Genomic DNA, 19745 nt, shown 5'->3' with positions numbered 1-19745 from the left:
TGATCTCGTCGCTACATCTCAGCGGTGGACATCAGGCGTGTTTCACCTCCCATTCCAACACAAATCTCATCCATCAGCGGACATCCCTTCTGGCGATTACTCTCTCGGTATAATGATCCATTCTTCTTTATTGTTCACTCTTCAGTATTGAATCTTGATTTGAAGCTTTCTTTCGTTCTTTCGGTGAAGTCACGTAGGTATAAAATAAAATAAATCACGACGTTTCGGACGCAACACAAGCGTCAGTATTTGTTCTATTTTCTTTGTGGTTGTCCATGTTTCCGATGCTGGTCATCGTAGGTAGTATGCACTGAATGGATTATTTCTCCTTAAAGCAGATTGGTCTGTTGATTTTAATTCTCAAGTTATTTTTTATATTCACTTTCATCCCGATCCGCAGGTAACAATTACCATAGGTAAGAATACTCTGATGTATTCCCGTTGTATCCTTTCATCAAATAACCTATTTTGTTTCAGCAAGCGGTCTGCTGATTATATTATTTAACCAATTGCAGACGTACGATTTTGATGCGTGATCAGTTATTAGGCCGTTGATATATGATACGTCACTTATAAATCAGAACGAGTGCTATTAATTGGACGGAGGCAAGAGCGTAAGGCAAGACTGATAAATTAAGATGGGAACACTTAATTTTTTACTATTTTACCAGGTAAGGCACACTGAGCTGTATAGCTCTTTTTCACAAACTACCTGGCTACAAATAATAGCTTAACGAAGTGGCTTATCACGTGGAATTTTTTTGCAGCCAAATACTCGAAATACGTGTTTCTAAATGTGGAGGGAAAAACCGGAGCGCACAGCGAAAAATCCATATGAACACGGGGAGAAAGGCATGCAAACTCCAAATATACAGCAGCCTTCATGGTCGGGATCGTACCCACGACTTCCTGTATACCAGGCGAGGTATTTAACATCTCGCCACCGTGGCATGGCGTGCATATGGATTGCAGCTGCAGAGGTCCAGATGTGGTTGTGATGTCATCAAGGGGAAACATACCCCAGTGCTTTCAAACTGGTGACAGATCAGCGGTGATACGTCCACAACGTTCTTTGATAAATGCTTCACAAATTTCGATTTAAAGCTCTCCAGACTGCAGGGATTCATCTTCTTATTTTATTATGTTTTATTTTTATTATTTTATTACTTCCCTTCTACGTGACTTTACCGAAAGAACCAAGAAGAGAAATGCTTCACAGTGAATATGAATATCTTTCGAGAGACATAAAAGTTTTGGGCTTTTTATTATTACCGATGAACTTAACATACAAAAGGAATTCAATGGTTCTGCACACAACTGGCATATTTCACAACGTCATGATGATGAATACACATTTCGAACTTTGTTTGAGTGGTAACCTTTGCAGACCTCGTCAAACAAAATATCATTGCATCATGCTAAGGGTGCGTATAGGCTACATATGATCAAATAACTTGCACAATTGTTTCCTTGACGTTGCAAGAGGTTAATATTGTTTTAAATCTGCGACCGTATGCTTTAACTGACTCGAGCATATTTACCGAGGTGATATTGATACATGTCAAGTGAGCCAATGTTTGCTCGTAATCGCTAATTTAACAATCCGACGTGACCCACCCATATGCAGTTTTATGGTGTACAGCCTATATAACAATACATGGCTCTTCATCTATTCATTTTCCTGCGTGTTCAAGTGAGTCAGGGTAGGGTCTGCAGTTTCATTACTTCTTTAAAAAATGTATGCACACAACAGCGTAATTTTAAACAAAGCACATGTATTGAACTACAATGGGATCATTACGCATCACTTACGTGGAACGAAAACTGAAAAATTGTTTGACACTCGAATATCCCACTTATTCACATTTAAATGCATCCCTTGCTCAACAGTGCATAGTTACCATAAAGAAGGAAATGGTGTCTCGAATTGCATTAATTGGGAGTTTAAACGAAGGGGGAAAAAAACATCAAGCAACAACGCACGTTCATTTTAACATGTCTGCCCTTCCAAATCAATTGTCAATCCACTGCTGGATGAAGGCCATCAGACGTCGCGTTGGTCAACGGGGTTGTTTGACGACACGACGGTCGGTGCGGGATTTTAGAACCGGGAAAGACGCCCGGGACGTTGCTGAGACTGCTCGCTACCAGTGCTGGTGATGATTGGGGAACTCATCAATTAACCCCCCCTCCCAGCTCACCACAGCGCTCGATCTGGACCGTACCAACTCAGCCCGAGCGCAAGGGGATGGGGAGGGAGGTGGCGTCGGACGCGAGCATTGACTTGTAAATAATAATTGATTTTCCTGCTACAACACGTTCATGCAATAAAGCAATGTTCTAAACGTGTACACGTATATGTGTCGTGTATATTCGCGGAGCTTTTTACACAATTATCTGCGCATGTTAGTCTCACATACCGTTTGGGAGATCCAGAGCGTGACTGACGGACACTTGTGAATAATTATTTATACAAATGGAAAAACTGGCAGTCCGCACGTAGTTTGGAAGTAACCGCCGTCCAGCCTGCCAAACTTTTTTTTCTTTCAAAATCAAGTAGCCCGCACCTTCTTCGGACGTGACCGTCCCTCCCTTCCGCCAGCCAGCGAACATATTTTTTTATTCCTCATATAATCTGTAGACCACCCGCCACTGAATTTATCCCTGGTTCCTTCAGGAAAGTTGTCGGTGTCAGACATCCGTTCCCAAACCACCTCGCTCCAGCCCAGTTCCACCGCTCCACGCTACTGATGTTAGCCGTGGCCCGGAATAAAATGCAGCTGGCCCAGGTTCATCGCCGAGTGTGCAAACCACCGAGCACTGCTCAACGAAAGCGAGCTGTGGTATATATACATCATACGATGTCACCTTCGGTTTTCCACACCAACTTCAAACACACCCGTCCACTGATACACCGCACGTAATACGGCAGGGTATGGAGAAGAACAAAGACTTATCCCCAGTGCCGTCTACACACCTCGGCAGGGACTAATTTAAGAGACTCGGGACAGGTTCAAGCATAATGCTTCGCTTTGGGTTTTGGCTGTGGCTCAGGAATATATTTCAGGTGGCCACTTGTCACATTACTCCCAAAAATGCATATACTGTATTGTACACATATTCTACAAAAACAAATGGTGATGTTTCCACCACTTGTGCAAAACTAGAGACACTTTGAGGCCACATGCAGTGTCAAATTCTCGCGAGCGACAGATTCAGGTGTTTGGAGTGAACTGATTATAGCAAACGCTTGATCTGTGCTTCCCACTACTCGATTGTGATTTTAGCCACCCTATTACTCAGAGAATTAAGACTGTGATGTGGTGAAATAATAGTACTTAGGGAAGTGCTTTCTTTAAGTGGGGCTGATAGGAAGACCCCACATTTTTTAGACAAGCCAGCTTAAGCAGCAGTCTCCAATTCCTTTTAATAGTGAGCAGCAATTACCAGGTCATCGGTATATACGTGTTGATCCTTTTAATAGTGAGCAGCAATTACCAGGTCATCAATATAAATGTGGTGACCAGTGAAGAGCTATCCGTTGACTGCACCCAGACATTGATCAAGCTGCCATTACACCTGTACCAGAGGGACATTTGTCCAGCCTGTGGAATACAGGACATATGGTGGACTGATTCTGGATCTTGTCACACTGCGGGGTGAAAAGTCATCTACTCAGAATAAGATGTAAAACAGGACATGCCTTTACTTCTGAATAAACATGGTATGGGAGTGTGGCAGTTGGGTTATGAGAGGCCTTGAGTTCCAGGCTTCCTATCAAGAGACATTTAGTGGTTGCCTATGCTCCCACCAAAGATGAACATCAGTGAAGGGACGCAGGTAAGATTTTGGCTAACGTGGCCCCTTGGGATAGATAACCTACTGAGTGACTTTAATTCTAGAGTGAGCGACAATGGTATAACTTGCTTGAAAGGCAGTTCTTTGAAATCATGAGCCAAATCAACTGGTCAATAATGAATCAGGGACTGCTAGACTCCTGTGCAGCCCATGGGGTCATAATCACCAACACCCTTTACCACCATAGGCTATTAAGATTTGGTATTCCACAGTTGAGGCAACATGTTAGCCCATGTTCTTAGCACAACGTCCTAGCATGGAGCTGATCTTTCCACTCACCATTGGCCACTCGATTGTGAGATATATCTGTCATTATTTCACTGTGGAGGGAGGTGTCCACCTAGGACCCCATTCACACCCATAACACTTTCGTCTCAGCTGTCGAAAGATTCCAGTAAGATTCCGCGACTCTAAGCTTAAAATACGCTGCCAAGCTTGGTGGTGTTCATTCGGACGCTGTCTTTCCGACAGCCCTGTTCTTCACCTGAGGACGGCTGCTTGCGTTGTGGCCAAAACGTCGTGAAAATTGCATTTTATTATGTTTTAATATTTTATTATTTCTCTTCTACGTGACTTTACCGAAAGAACCAAGAATATGAATTCCAGAAAGTATTTGATATCGTGCAAATGGGGTTGTCATATTTTCCCTTGGGCAGTGATGGCGCATGTCTATTATCCAGCACTGGAGGTTAGAGTGGGTGGATCATACAAATTCTAGATTTGAAGCTTTCGTGACTGCAAGGATTCATACTCTTAGATTTTTTCGGTAAAGTCACGTAGGTAAAAAATTAAATTAAAAGTTAATAATGGAAATAAAATAAAATAATAAATCACGACGTTTCGGAGGCAACACAAGTCTCCGTCATCAGGTGGGACCGTCACAGCTAAAATTACTGCATCAAGTGAGGAAAATTAGAAAAGACCAGCCGTTAAATACAAGTTAAGGGGGGAGGGGCTTATCTGAATGTGGTAACCAGGGAATGGAACGTGGGGGGTGGTGGGCGGGGCTACAAGAGAAATTGTTCAACGTCGACCTGTGCAAGTAAACGGAACTACAAGATTTATTATTTTATTTTATTTCCATTATTAACTTTTAATTTTATTTTTTACCTACGTGACTTTACCGAAAAAACCTAAGAGTATGGATCATACAAATGTTGTGAAACTCTCTTTCTGTGGGAGTCGAGATGCCATAACCCTGTCTCCCCAGAATTCAGAATAGAAAAAATGTGGACTCCGCCTGTTCCATCTCGCACATGTAGCTTTTTCTCCGGGTGCTCCGGTTTCCTCCCACATTATAAACACTCGTTAATTGGCAGATAACGTCTGAATATACGGACGACCGCAGAGCTTGGCCATTCATTGGCGTCGGCTCCCTGCATGGCTCTTCCTCACGCCTCCGAGACATCCTTTCCTACTTCGAGTGCATGAATACTATGCATGTTACAAGTTGAATATTTACTCATGATTCTGAGGAAAAATAGATGATGTTCAAGACTCTTGACTTGTGCAGGTGATATGGTAGAAATAAGCACTCAGACCAGACCTCAGCAGAAGCCCTGGCTGATGAAGTATTCCAGCTAGCAGAGACAAAGTGCCAGACTTATTATCAACGTACAACATTTCCAATACATGAGAATACTTACTGATCCTCTTGCTCGTGATCATGGTAATAAGCCTGGATATATGTGTGGCCAGGAGTCAAAAGCCTTTCGCTTTGGGGTATGGCAGGGTATTTTATTCTGGCTCCTACACTCTTTAACATCTTATTTGACCTTGTAGTCCATTTTGCAAAAGTGTGTCTCCTTACCTGACTCCCCTGATGCTATGTATGTTATTACCTTCTGCATAGTATGTATGTGATAAACGGTGTAGATATATGTCCTAAGCCTGGCTAACTTACATGGTTGGTCTGTTTCTTATTCGGTTCCTAATGTTTTTCGTGAATAATTAGTGTATGTACAATACGAGGTGAACGAGTCTGTAATTTCTCAAGTATTTTTTTCTCCGATTTAAATAATTTTTGAGGCATCATTTCGTATATGTATGTTGAACTTTGTTCGCACTGTACGTAAAGCCAACAGTGCTAATCGGAGGTGCGTGGTATTTCATTTGTGCGTAAACATTGAATACATCAGTCAAAATGTAGTTTCAACCATGAGTCCTGCTTTTTTGATGTTGCCCAAAGTTGTTCCACCTGGTCCAGCAGCATACTGTGAAATCAGTATTTACTTTTTCAAGTGTGACATCTGAAACGTCCTTCTCTTCACCTAAAAAAAGGACATTACATATATCATGAAAATGTTATTGACTCAATAATCAACGATTTTTGGGTTTAGATCGCGTTATTTATAAATGTGTCGTAACCCTCCACCACCCGACACGGCCAATCAGTAAAAAAAGTGTCACGTTGACAAAAGACAAATAGTTCACTGCTTTAGCCCACCGGTGTGTTGAAGCGTGAAACCACAACATTTACAATTTGAGAACGACGTTTCGCTGGTAATTGCATTGCCCGATGATGCTGGATGCAATTACCAGCGAAACGTCGTACTCAAATTGTAAATGTTGTGGTTTCACGCTTCAACACACCGGTGGGCTAAAGCAGTGAACTATTTGTCTTTTGTCAACGTGACACTTTTTTTTACTGATTGGCCGTGTCGGGTGGTGGAGGGTTACGACACATTTATAAATAACGCGATCTAAACCCAAAAATCGTTGATTATGAACAATATTGGTCGCGAAAGCCTACGTGTTATTGACTCAACACATAAAACATTTTGGACAATAAAGTAACAATCGCAGGATGCTGTAGAGGTGGTCATGACCATTGGAAATGAATGACAATAGAATGATTCAAGGACCAAAGAAAGACTGCAAAGTTAGGCTCAAGATAAATACGAGTGATGAAATGTAATGTAGAACATGTTTGCTAAACAAATATATAGTGGGTAGGAGGGTTACAACTGAAAAACAATGTTTATAGGGCTGCCAGCTTTTCATTGTAGACCAAACCTGGGCATACTTCTCAGCTAGCCGAGGTCTATCAAAACGATGCAGTGTACTGAACTTCAAGTTCAACACAATACCACCAGATCTCTTCACAAACCAATTCCTGCCAGCTCAACACAGATGCCAATTTCTGACCTCGACAATCCAGTCCAAGTCAAAACCAGGCAAGTGGCAACCCTGTGTGTATATTATTGAAGATATAAATGGATAAAATGTATGAAGCAACATACCAATGTGCGTAATAAATCAAGATTTGAATCGGTGAATCTTACCTCTTACAACATTGATCGGAAACACGGACACCGACAGGTAAAATGGGAAATTTTACGCGAGTATGAAAATAATCATGGAGAAACGCATGCTTAGAATTAAACTAAGAGATAAAAAGAGGCACAACACATGGATCGAAGAACAAATGAAAACTATGGATATCACTAAGGCCACCACCTCTTAGGTACAAAATAAGCAAGACACGTAATGTAAAACATATCTCATAATGCCAGAAGAAGGGGCAACTATTTGTAAAAGCATTCTAGATTTGAAGTTTTTGTGACTGCAAGGATCCATACTCTTTGGTTCTTTCGGTAAAGTCACGTAGGTAGAAAAATAAATAAAATAATACAAATAATAAAATGAAAATAACTAAATTGTGATTTAATTGAGTTATTTTAAAATGAACATAACTAAATTGTCATTTAATTTAGTTATTTTCATTTTATTATTTTTACTATATATTTTTTTTCATCTACGTAACTTTACTGTAAAAGCATTGTTTCGAGTGGTGTATTATTATTAGGCAATTGACAACAAAATGGCACTTTTCACATCTAATGTCCCAGGAAGGCTTACAGATTTCCCGGGACAGTTACCTCAAATAAAGATGAAGCAAACTAGATTTGAAGCTTTCGTGACTGCAGGAATAACTCTTTGGTTCTTTCGGTAAAGTTACGCGACTTTACCGCAAGAACCAAAGAGTAAAGAGGAAGCACCTCAAAAAGAACAGGACAGGTGTCAAAACCCTGACATCTGTTAAGGAAGGCGGGGGGACTTTGGTCACGGCACATTGCTGAAAGGGAACGACGGTGGACAATAATGAGGAGATTGGCGGCCAAAGGAGAGAACGCATCCAAGAGGGCGGAGATGGAGCAATGAGATCAGGTCGTGTGCATTAAGTCAGGCGCAATTGGTGATGGCTTGGGACAGAGATGGCCTTCATCCAGCATCGGATAAATCACGGATGATGTCTTCCGTACACACCAAATACACGTACATTCTGTACACAAGGCCATGCCAACATCATACACCATACATACCAACAACCCCCATTCGCCACTAAGTGGTGAAGTCAACACGGCCAATATGCCAGGCTAGGTGCACTTTGAGGCCACGTGAAGTGTCGAAAGGCTCGCTGCTGGAAAGGTCACGGGACAGACCCAGGTCCCGTGGGTTGACCGACAGAGACGACTGGCAGATGCTCCAATTGTGCATACACACATCCATGTCTGCTCACGTACACACAGAGAGAAATTGACACGCGCTGAGTGACACATGCACACCGTAACCACAAACCCAATGACACATGAATTATACAGTAGTCACGTAAGAGTATTATTTAACCACATAAACACCCACACCCACACTCATTTCAATCACACGCAGGCTCACATGCACATGCATGCCCACTGGCACTTGCAATACACAATATTGTGAGTATATCGTCACACAGAACTTTACACAAGCGCCCCACTAGCTCATATCCTGCAGTGTAGTCTGAATCTTGAGGCACAAAGACCATGCCCAAACACACACACACCGTATACCCTGTCACATGCACTGCACAGTGTGATGATCTCTATATATAAGCCTCACATACACACACACAGACACGCATCCTTGTAAACAAACACACACACACACGCCTAGACTCTAAACATAGACTCACATACGCAGCAGACACACACAGAGTACCCACTGACACACACACACGCACATACACACGCTCACTATAAAGACAAAACAAAGATCCCCGTATAGCCTGAACAGACTGTTGGGGCAAGTGCTGTCAGCGAGAAGCAAACCTCGGAAGGCCGGCACGGCGCACGAGGGAGGGGGGGGGGGTAGCACCACGCCCGGCCGCCTTTGTATCCCCAGCCAGACACACACACAGACACACACACACACCCTTGCACACACACACAGTCAGTCACACACAGTCAGACATACACAGACACAGCCAGACACACACACACAGACACACACTTCTATACACAGACACAAATAGGCAGACACAGACACCCTTGCACACACACACACAGCCAGACACCCACACAGTCAGACACACACAGCCAGACACACCCACCCTTGCGCACACACACACAGACACAACAGCAGACACACACACACACACACAGACACACACACAGACACACACACAGACAGACACACACACAGCCAAACACACACACAGACACACACACAAACACAACAACAACAACCGCCATTCGCCACTAAGTGGCGGTGACGTCACCACGACGCTTGTGCCAGGCCATGTGCACCCTGAGGCCACGTGAAGTGTCGAACGCCCGCTGGCAGGAGGTCACGGGGCAGACCCAGGTGCCACGGGTCGACTGACCGAGATGACCGAGATGACTGGCTGATGCACCACCTGTGCCCCCTACTGTGCCAACTTGCTGTGCTTTAGCCACCCGGCGCTCCGCTCGTTGTTGTGAGCGTCGCTCCTCCGCCCTCCGTTGTTGTTGGAGGGCGACTGCCTCCAACTGCCCAGTAGCGTCCTTCACGAGCCTCCTCCACTGAGGCCGATCTTGACACCGCTGGTACCAGTCATCGGCAAGTCCACTCAGCTCCACGTCCTCCTGTACCACATCACTCCATCTCTTCTCTAGCCCGTGCCGCGCTCGTTTAGCCCCCTCGATCCGGCCGAACAAAAGCTGTTTAGGCATGCGGTGGCTGGGCATGCGGGCTACATGACCCAGCCAACGCAGCCTTGCCTGCCGGAGGAGCTCACTGATGGGACTTTGCCCAGATCTCACACAGACACACACACACAGACACACACACACAGAGACACACAAACAGACACACACTCACAGACACACAAACAGACACACACACAGACACACACACAAACACACACAGACACACACACAGCCAACACACACACAGACACACACACACAGATACACACACACATAGACACACAGACACACACACACAGACACACAGACACACACACACATAGACACACACACACACGACACACACACAGACACAGACACACACACAGACACAGACAGACACACACAGACAGACACACAGACACACACACAGACACACACAGACACACACACAGATACACACACACACAGACACACAGACACACACAGACACACACACACAGAGACACACACACACAGACACACACACACAGACACACACACACACAGACACACACAGACACACAGACACACACACAAACAGACAGACACACACACACAGACACACAGACACACACAGACACACACACAGACACACACACACAGACACACAGACACACACACACACACAGACGCACAGACAGACACACAGACACACACAGACACACACACAGACACACACACAGACACACACAGACACACACACAGACACACACGCACAGACAGACACACACAGAGACACACACAGACACACACACAGACACACAGACACACACACACAGACACACACACACAGACACACACACACAGACACACACATACACACAGATACACACACACACAGACACACACACACAGACACACACACGACACACCCACTCCGCACTGCGCACAGCCGCGCTGTCGCTTCTCGACTGTCACTGCCGTCACGACGACGATGCGAGCCGCGTTCTCCCCTCTGGCCACGCTATCGTTCCCTCTGGCCATGCTGTTCTCCCCTCTGTCCATGCTGTTCTCCCCTCTGTCCATGCTGTTCCCCCCTCTGGCCATGCTGTTCTCCCCTCTGTCCTTGCCGGCTGTCGGGGGCACCCCTGCCGCACCCTCTCCCTGCGTGTCCCCGCTGCAGTTTGACGGCCGCGCCGTCGCCTACGACCCCGTCTCGTCCCGCAGTCGCCGCCTGCGTCTGTGCTACGATGGCAAGGGCCGGCGGGTCATGGTCCACGAGGAGCGCAAGGGGCACTTCCCTTGCAAGCGGTGAGACATCATCATCAGCAGCAGCATCATCAGCGGCGGTGGCGGCATCGCACGACCGCTCCGACACACGCGCACGCATCATGAGCCGTCGGCAGCTGCGTAATCGTCGGCGTCGTGATAATCATCATCAGCAGCGCGAAGACAAAGACCCCCCCCCCCCCGTGGAGCCTGCCACACACCGGGACACGAAGACAAAGATCCCCCCGTGTAGCCTGCCACACACCGGCGGGGCAAGTGCTGTTAGCGAGCATCAAATTGAGACAGGACACACACGCACGAACGCGTTCTGTTTGATGAACGGTGCGGTTTTTTTTGCGCATTCATTTGTTGAGCCGTGCTTATTATGACCGTATCCCGCATGCAGTCGTGTTATCTTGGTGACAGCTGTCTGAATGTTGTTGTAACCATGCACTATGCATATGGATACGTCTGTCTTCGTGTATATATGTGTGATATATATTGTGTAGGCATACGCAAGTACCTGTGTTGTCTCTGTGTACTGCTGTGGCACATGTGTATATGGTAAGGCTATGGGTGGGTCTGTACTGTATGCTTTGTGTATAGGGGCCGTCCATAAATGACGTCACGTGATTTTAGACGATTTTTGACCCCCCCCCCTCGTCACACGGCGTCACAAAAAGTCAGACCCCCCCTCAAATATGACGTCACAAAGCTCTGCCCCCCCCCCCCAAATAAAACATACTTCAAATTGCTTTAAACCAAGGCCATAGCCATGGAGTCAACATTGGGGGGGACCAAATCTTCCAGGGTGTCTGGGGGTCCCAACCCAGAAAAATATCTAAATTTGGAAAACTAATTTCCTGCCTAAATTATTTACTCACACATGGGATGGACTTTTTATTCATTTTTTACAATAATGTCTAATAGTGTAATGTATTACATTGCTTTGTTTTAACTTGTTCACCATTTCTTGTTTCATTGTATGTAATGGCAGAGATTAGGGATTAATAAAGTACAACCATTACCACAATCATATAAAGAGAACTCTATGCATTGATTTATATGAAGACAAGTCCAGATATTGTGGCCAAGGTTTAGCAAATTGGTTTTTTAATTTACATAGCATAGCAATTATTATTTTATAGCAATATATTGGGGGGGACATTTTGAGCATATTTGAATAATTATTATAATTACGGCCTTGCTTTAAACTATTGTCATAATAGTGCGTATTTAATGTGCCGCTGCACTCTGATGTTGTAGGATAATTTTTTTTATTTGAAAGTCTATTTAATTAAGTAGAACGTGTTGTCTATATTTATTTAAAGTTGCGCATTTTGATGTGACGTCATATTTCTCACCCCCCCCCCCCCTCGTCACACATTGTCACAAATGTCTGATTCCCCCCCCCCCTAGCTGCGTGACGTCATTTATGGACGGCCCCATATGACAGTGCGTCTGTGTATGTGAATGTCATTGTGTGAGTATGTGTGTATGTGCTGAAACTTGTGGCTACATTGTCAATGTGTATAATTCAATTGAGCGAAATCACTACATTTTAGGCGCAAGTATGTAAATAAGTGATTGGATATTCTCATACCATAGTTACAAATAAGCGCATTTATTTTGGACTGCTAGCTTTTCATATATGGATTGATTTATATGGAAATCTGGTGAATGTACAATTAGTTTGGCTTCTAGAGCTTTAATGCACCTGGTTTTCTGTTTAATTTTTTACTTTTCTACAAACCTTCACTGAATTGTCCATTACAATAAAATTCTTTATTTATATTACTGGCATCCAGTCAATACATTTTCTGTTGCTGTTATGTCTTTGGCAATACTGAAGTTTAACTAGAATACCCATTCCTGGTCACTTCCTGTATTGGATATGGTGAAGCCAGACATCCCTGGCATTCTGGCATTTGTCCATGAGGATCGAAGCAATTCCATTTATAATGATAATAGGTGTGTCCCCTTTGTTCTGGCAACAAAACAGGTGTTAAGATGTTAAAACACCAAACTGAAACCTTTTACAAGGAATCGTGTCTGCATTAACCACAATGCTTGTGGTCAGAATGCAAACAAAAAACACCCTGATAATATATGGCATTGTCTTTGAAACTGATTGGTCCACACCAGAGACAGCTTTTTGTTGAGCCTCGTCTCAAACGGTGTTAGACCAGAGGACGCCAAAAGGCGTTCAGCACAAAGATAATGCACTATCAGGGTAATGAGAGCTCGAGTTGAGCATCTACATCATGGGACCTCCTTTGCCAGTACCAAAATATGATAATAGGTTGTTCTCCTTTTTTACATTAATAATGTATCTACATGGGCTCCTTCATGTTAATTTTCTAGACTCCTTGTTATCTTCATACCCTGCTGTCTGTGAACTCCTTAGCCTTTCTTCTATATCATTCCTGTCTTGTAACAAATGTATCAATTATCCTATCATTCTGGCTTACCTCTGCATTTGTTTTACCAACAGTGCACGTTCGCCACAACATTGATACAAAAAGTTGACAATGACAAAGGAAATGGAAAAAAATCTGAAACATTTACAAAGAAGCATGGAGAGATTAATATTTGGAAAAAGCAGTGAGAGACAGACTAGTAACACGTGGATCAGGGCACACACAGAACAGAGCAATTCAAAGTGAGAGGGCTTCGAAAGAACACATCTCTAGAAGGGATGATGACCGATAGACAAGAATGGTGATGGAATTGCATCCAAAGTATAGAACATTCACAGAGATGGAATGATGAGAACTACCCATGCGTGGGAGTTCGATTGATTGTAACATTGAGAGTACTAATTAGTACAAATTGGACACGGCAAATGAGATTGTAAATAAGAGAGTTCAAACTACGGTGGACTGCTCAAAAGATTGTACAAACGAGACTGCTAATGAGAGACTACAAACGAGGCAGTACGATACAATAAGCCAGTACGAACAGGATAAAGATAATCAATTCTTAAATTTGATCTTGAGACCTGTTCATGATCATGCATTGCTTGTCGGGGAGGGGGATAGAGCATATGTCGAATTTGATCTCATCCTAACTCATGTGACATCTAAATTGACTTTAGCCTGATGCTCTACTTGGAATTTCAGAGACCAGTTTGCCAGCATTTGAAATGTATTTAGTCTTTTAAAGTTGTGAAAAAGCAATGCTTTTTGTCAATACACATTTTCATATGGTGGGAAAAGAAATGTAATTTTTAAAATCGAATTCAGGATAATACACCTTTTAATGTGATGAAAGAGACGTTTCTAAAATTATTAATTGTGATTGGCTTTAGTTTGTGATTTTATATAAATGTGGCTTCAAGAGTGGCTTAATTCGACTTTCAACCCACGTTTAATGTTCACACGAGGAAGATAATGCAACTGAACTAAATGAAAATGTAGATGTGGAAAAAAAACCCTGGGCGAAACCATTATAACTGGACTGGAAATCACATTTTGGGGATGCGACCAGCAGCTAAACCTGATCTGAGAGCAGACTAGCCATGAACCCTGAGACTCAAACACCACACACGAAGCCTGTATGTTTTTTACATTATAAGACTAAAAATACAAACTAAAAACATGCAGCAGAATACGTTTTATAAATAACAATAGGACTACTGAACAGAATGCATTTTACATGCATTTAGTTTTAATATTTCCACAAACTAACAATCTAAGAAATTAAAGAACAACCTTATGTTCGTATATTTATACAATAGACATGTAACAGAAAATTAAAATAGAACCATTTAAAGTTAAACATGTAAATGTGTTGCACGGCATACCTGGTGACATTTCAGTCTCGGGCAGAGTGAGTGGAGGGAGGACCTCGTGTCACCTTGGGGCTTGGGAGTCCATGGTTGGTCATCACGGCAGAAATTAGCCCGATCCACAAGGTGGATATGCATGTCGCACGGAGTGTAATCTGACAGGCGCTCACATCGGGGAGAAGTTGAATTAGATTGACTGCGATGTCACAAATTCGACTGAAATGTCCCCTGTTTGCAGACATCTCATACCAGTAGCTTGAAACCTCAGAGTGCAAGAGAATGGTTTTCAGGTCATTTTGTTGGCTCCGATTATTTTATTATTTTAAAGTAACATTGCCATGAGAGTTTCTAGGTTTTCCCAGTTGCATTTCATGAGTCAATCACACACTCTACCTAAAATAGTATTTTAGTATTTTAGGTAGTTTGTATAAAAGCCATTTTATTCAGTATTCCAGTTCTAATGCGAGGCGTGGCTAGAGCTCTTTCAGGAAGTTATAGCTACCTCACATACATACCAAGTAGGGTACATTTATTTAAAGTTCTTGAAACTTTTCTTTAATCCTTCCCAAGTTCTGATTCAAATGATATCCCGTATTCACTATTCAGAGCCATCCATGAAGTTTGTGCATGTTTGTGACACGTTAAATAAAAGTCCCTTTCAATTTAAAGGCACCTTATACAAATATCTAACAGATGTTGCTTTGAGTTGAATAATTTTGAATTCATATTCAATGTTTTATTGTGTTTTTTTATGGTTAAGTTCCTCTGCAGGAGAAAAAAATATCCATTTGAAGTCTTGGTTTTTTCCATCGTAATTTTCTGCCCGTTTTTTCCACACATATACGACCTCCCGCAGTTGGTAAATGGGGAAAAATTCCTAAAACTTGAAAATATGATGAACAGGATGTTTTAGGATAATAAATCCAACTTATGTCGAGAAAAGATGCCACACCTAAACTGCTACGAGGCTTCCAGAATCCTCCAAGTAAAACACCCACGACGACTCGGGGATATGCATGTCCCATGATAGATGCGGATGCATTTAGACATTCTATAAACCCACATTGTATTGTAATGTGTATTGTAATGGCACGGTAGAAATCAAATTTAGTAAAATTAGGAAGTGTAATGCTTGTTTGTTTCACACTTAACTTCTAATTGACCGATCTTTAGAAGAACGTAATCAACCAGACTATGCGTTAACTGTGTGCTAACCGACTCTCTGTGTTGCATTGCATTACACTTCCTAATTTTACTAAATTTGCTTTCTACCGTGCTTGTTCCGTGCTTGTTTATAAGCCCATTCTCTCCTCCGGCCGCTATGGGCAGGAATTCCACACAACGATCAAATTTAGCAATCTTAGGAAGAACGTAATAAACCAGGTGGGGTGTTGACTGTTTTGTTGGCCGACTCTCTGTGTTGTATTGCATTATATTTCCAAGTTTACTATGTTTGTTTTCGCATTGATTTGTACCTGATGACGATTGCTTGTGTTGCAATCGAAACGTCGTATTTAAAGAAATGGCACTTATTCCCCACAAACTTTGCTTTTGTGACCAGGACATTGATATTTTGAAATGTACCTATTTTCAATGAGAAAACGTGGTGTGCATTTGTGTCATTCCTTCACAATAAGTCCTGGTCACAAAAGCAAAGTTTGTGGGGAATAATATCCATTTTCTATACTTTTGAGGCATAAGCAATTAGAAAATAACACTTACTACACAGGAACAAAAATCTTGTTACATAATATAATTATAATATTATTATAATATAATTATAATATAATTATGTAACAAGCACATTTCTTGTTCATTCTCAATTTGACAGTTACGTGGACGTTTCTCAGTTATGCAATGTTAAAACTAAGTAAGTAGATTCGTCGTACCTTGTGTTATAGCTCAACGCTAATATCCATTAGATAAATTAACCTATATATATGCGTGGCTAAATAGTATGACTAGATGGAGGTAAGCATGTCAGGTAAAGACAAAATAAGTAGTACACTTGAACATGCATTTTCATCATACAAACTAATGCTGAACGACTTTACTTAAAAATTACCATACATTCATTATAACTATTGATTTTTTTTTTATAATTAAGATTATGTTGGTTGACTTCCTAAAACTCAACAAACCATAAGAATGTAGTCATTTGTTTAAAATAGTGTTTAATTTTAGCTTGAAACAGTTGCATCTTTGTTTGTTGAATATAAAGCAAGGTGACATGTTTTATCAGTTGGGCTATGTTAGCAATATAATCCATGTCAAATGAGGATCACATTAGTTGGCTGGCAATAATTGCTGTCAACCATCACATCGAAATTCCCAACACATCTAAAATGTTGTGATGAACACAATACAGGGACTCCTCTACTTACGAGCGAGTCTGTTCGTAAGTCAATTCGTTCGAATGTCCAAATTGACTCCTGTCGATTCCAAACATGTTGTACGGCATGTGCACTAAACACGGGGAATGGCTTTAAAAGTTGTATCATCTGTAGATGCTACTGTTCTGCGGAAATAGATGCCACCACCGCCATCTATTGCACGGCGGTTGAACTCAACGACTCTCGTGCCGAACAGGCAACTGGACATATGGACAGGTTTGTGCATATCTCTGAAAGTTCGTAAGTAAAATGTTCGTAAGTAGAGGAGTCATTTTAATGTCCCAAATAACCCTCAACCTTTATACTCTTAGTATTTGGTAGTCTCCTGTCTCCTTTCCCTCGAACAATGAACTAAACTCCACTCACCGTTTGTTTTGCAGGTATTACGACTACATCTACTTGTACGACGAAGGTGTCCAATACCAAATCGACCAATCCAACAAGCGCTGTCTCACAAAGGCTTTGACTGACGCGTGGGACCCGTACGACATCCCAAGCAACTCCACGTTCGAGGATCAGTACCTGATAGGTGGTCCTGGTGACCAGGTCGCAGTGCAGGAGTGGTCTGACCGCAAGCCAGCACGCAAATGTGAGAGTGCCATTGCCACACTCCTGCTCCCCCCACTCCTGTTTTGGGGTTGCTCTGTAGATAGAAAACCTGTCACGAAACCATATCGGTCCCAATTTTTGGTAAATATTGTATCCAATCGGTGTAGCCATCCCATTATTTCACACCGCCTCTTTATGTTTCTTCTTGTCAACTCCAAGGATTTTTTGTTAAGGTTAGAATTCATACTGAAATGTAATAAATACGCTGTAAACAAAACATTCGTGACATAGCTTTTGGCATTATATTATTAGATTTTCATAGCTTTATTTTCATATATTAGCTTTAGACAGGTTTTTATATGACCAAAATGGCCTTGAATATTTATTAAACCGAAATAATGTTCAGTCGTTCTGAAAGCCACTACTGAAGGTCTCCCCATGCCATGACATCATGGGAGTTCTGACCATACATGACACTGGTCAGTGTAGGTTGGTGGCCTTAAGACCTTAATTTGGTAATAGTGTTAAGTAGCGGTTGTGACAATTTTTGTCACTAAAATTGTAATATATATACACTCATGTAATACTTGTAGTAGGTTATTTGCTTACTTCAAACGTGATAGGACCACGAAAAACTGTGTCCACAATGACGCCTGATGTTTATTGTGTATGGTTGAGAGCTGTACCCTGTTGCAGCATAATTACCTGTAAAATGCTTGATGGGTGCGAGATGCCCTTTCTGGGGGTGCGAGACATACCAGATTCTTTTAGACGGTAAATAATCGAAAACACAAATTAAGCACATGCACATAAGTACATCTACTCTGTTTCATCAAACCTATGTACTTATTAACATACATTTATTTTACGATTGAGAACCAAACGGGTGCAGGCTGCAGTAACGTTTAAGAATCCACTACTCTATGGTGGGCGAACACCAAGCCCCCGATGTCTTCGGGAGCTGTGGGCGTAGGCCATGAAGGGAGGCTATGGGCAGCAGCTCGTGGCAATTCTGTCCACAATACATTTTTATGTGAAAATATCAATGGCTTCCCACAAAGTGGTACTCAATTATTGACATGGGAGGAATGATGGAGTCTTGAGTGGACCTCTAATGTTTTTTTTCATTTTAAATACGATTGTGATTTCAGCGGTCTGCGACAATGTTACGCAGCCAGATAGCAGACCCATAATCCTTTGCTTTGTTAAACCTGTGTGTGCGGTATGCAGTTGAGACCTGGCTCGGCGTTTACACGACCAAGGACTGCTATCCTGTACATGAAACGTACATTGACAGCGCTGGCGTGGCTTCCATGACGCGGTTTTTCGACATCGAGCCGGGCATAAAGGATCCCAGCATCTTCACCCCACCAGCATCATGCCATAAGGCCTTGTTCACAGACTGGGAAGAGATGGGTGGCTGCTGAATCGTGTGATGACATCAGTTCTCATTTAATGTTCCAAACAGCTGGCCAATGGCTTATGTTACATATATACCACATCGTTTGGTGTTGCTAGTTGTACCAATTTTTGTCTTGCTACAAATAGAACAAATATGGTAGAACTACACAGCAGTAAATGATGTAATGTTACAGAATATTAAGCAAGCAAAGTTAAATGAATAATATGGAAACATCCGTTGTAATTTGCAGCGGCAGCATATCATTTCAGTTGCCAAGCTTTTTGTCATACCTCCTATGCTATAACTTAAAATAAATATTACATTTCTCATAGATGGAAATATTACATTTTTTTCCAACTAAGTTCATAAGATGTGTTGTTTTTTCTGATATAGTATGTAAATTGGAATGCTTGAAGTTGAAAGCTTATGAATATCCGCACTAATGTTTGAATTTGCCCTATTAAAACAATGATTTTATTCTAACACCTGGCCTGCACCATTGCTGTGCTGGTCAATTATTGTAACGCCGTTTTTTTTTGCTGAAGTGTGGCTGGAATAAATATACGCTGCCAATA

The 19745-nt window shown here is 42.3% G+C and overlaps 1 protein-coding gene across 1 annotated transcript; it reads left to right on the top strand.

Moving 5' to 3' along the window:
* The first annotated feature begins 10651 nt into the window (after window positions 1–10651).
* Window positions 10652–19745, top strand: EPDR1 (ependymin related 1). Its single transcript, XM_078870936.1, has 3 exons — window positions 10652–11078; window positions 17600–17808; window positions 18999–19745. Exons 1-3 carry the CDS (start codon window positions 10762–10764, stop codon window positions 19193–19195), a joined length of 723 nt encoding a protein of 240 aa, XP_078727062.1. The 5' UTR covers window positions 10652–10761; the 3' UTR covers window positions 19196–19745.

Source organism: Lampetra fluviatilis, chromosome 2 (assembly GCF_964198595.1).
Source record: "Lampetra fluviatilis chromosome 2, kcLamFluv1.1, whole genome shotgun sequence".
Taxonomy (NCBI): domain Eukaryota; kingdom Metazoa; phylum Chordata; class Hyperoartia; order Petromyzontiformes; family Petromyzontidae; genus Lampetra; species Lampetra fluviatilis.
The sequence above is the reverse complement of the archived record's forward strand: the minus strand, read 5'-3'. Positions and strand labels throughout refer to the sequence as shown.

What these genes read in the sequence shown, in the direction of transcription:
- EPDR1 (XM_078870936.1), top strand. Translation starts at nt 10,762, where the DNA reads ATGCGAGCCGCGTTCTCCCCTCTGGCCACGCTATCGTTCCCTCTGGCC. An exon ending in GGGCACTTCCCTTGCAAGCG is followed by an intron (nt 11,079 to 17,599) that starts GTGAGACATCAT and finishes TTTGTTTTGCAG; the next exon opens with GTATTACGACTACATCTACT. An exon ending in CCGCAAGCCAGCACGCAAAT is followed by an intron (nt 17,809 to 18,998) that starts GTGAGAGTGCCA and finishes TGCGGTATGCAG; the next exon opens with TTGAGACCTGGCTCGGCGTT.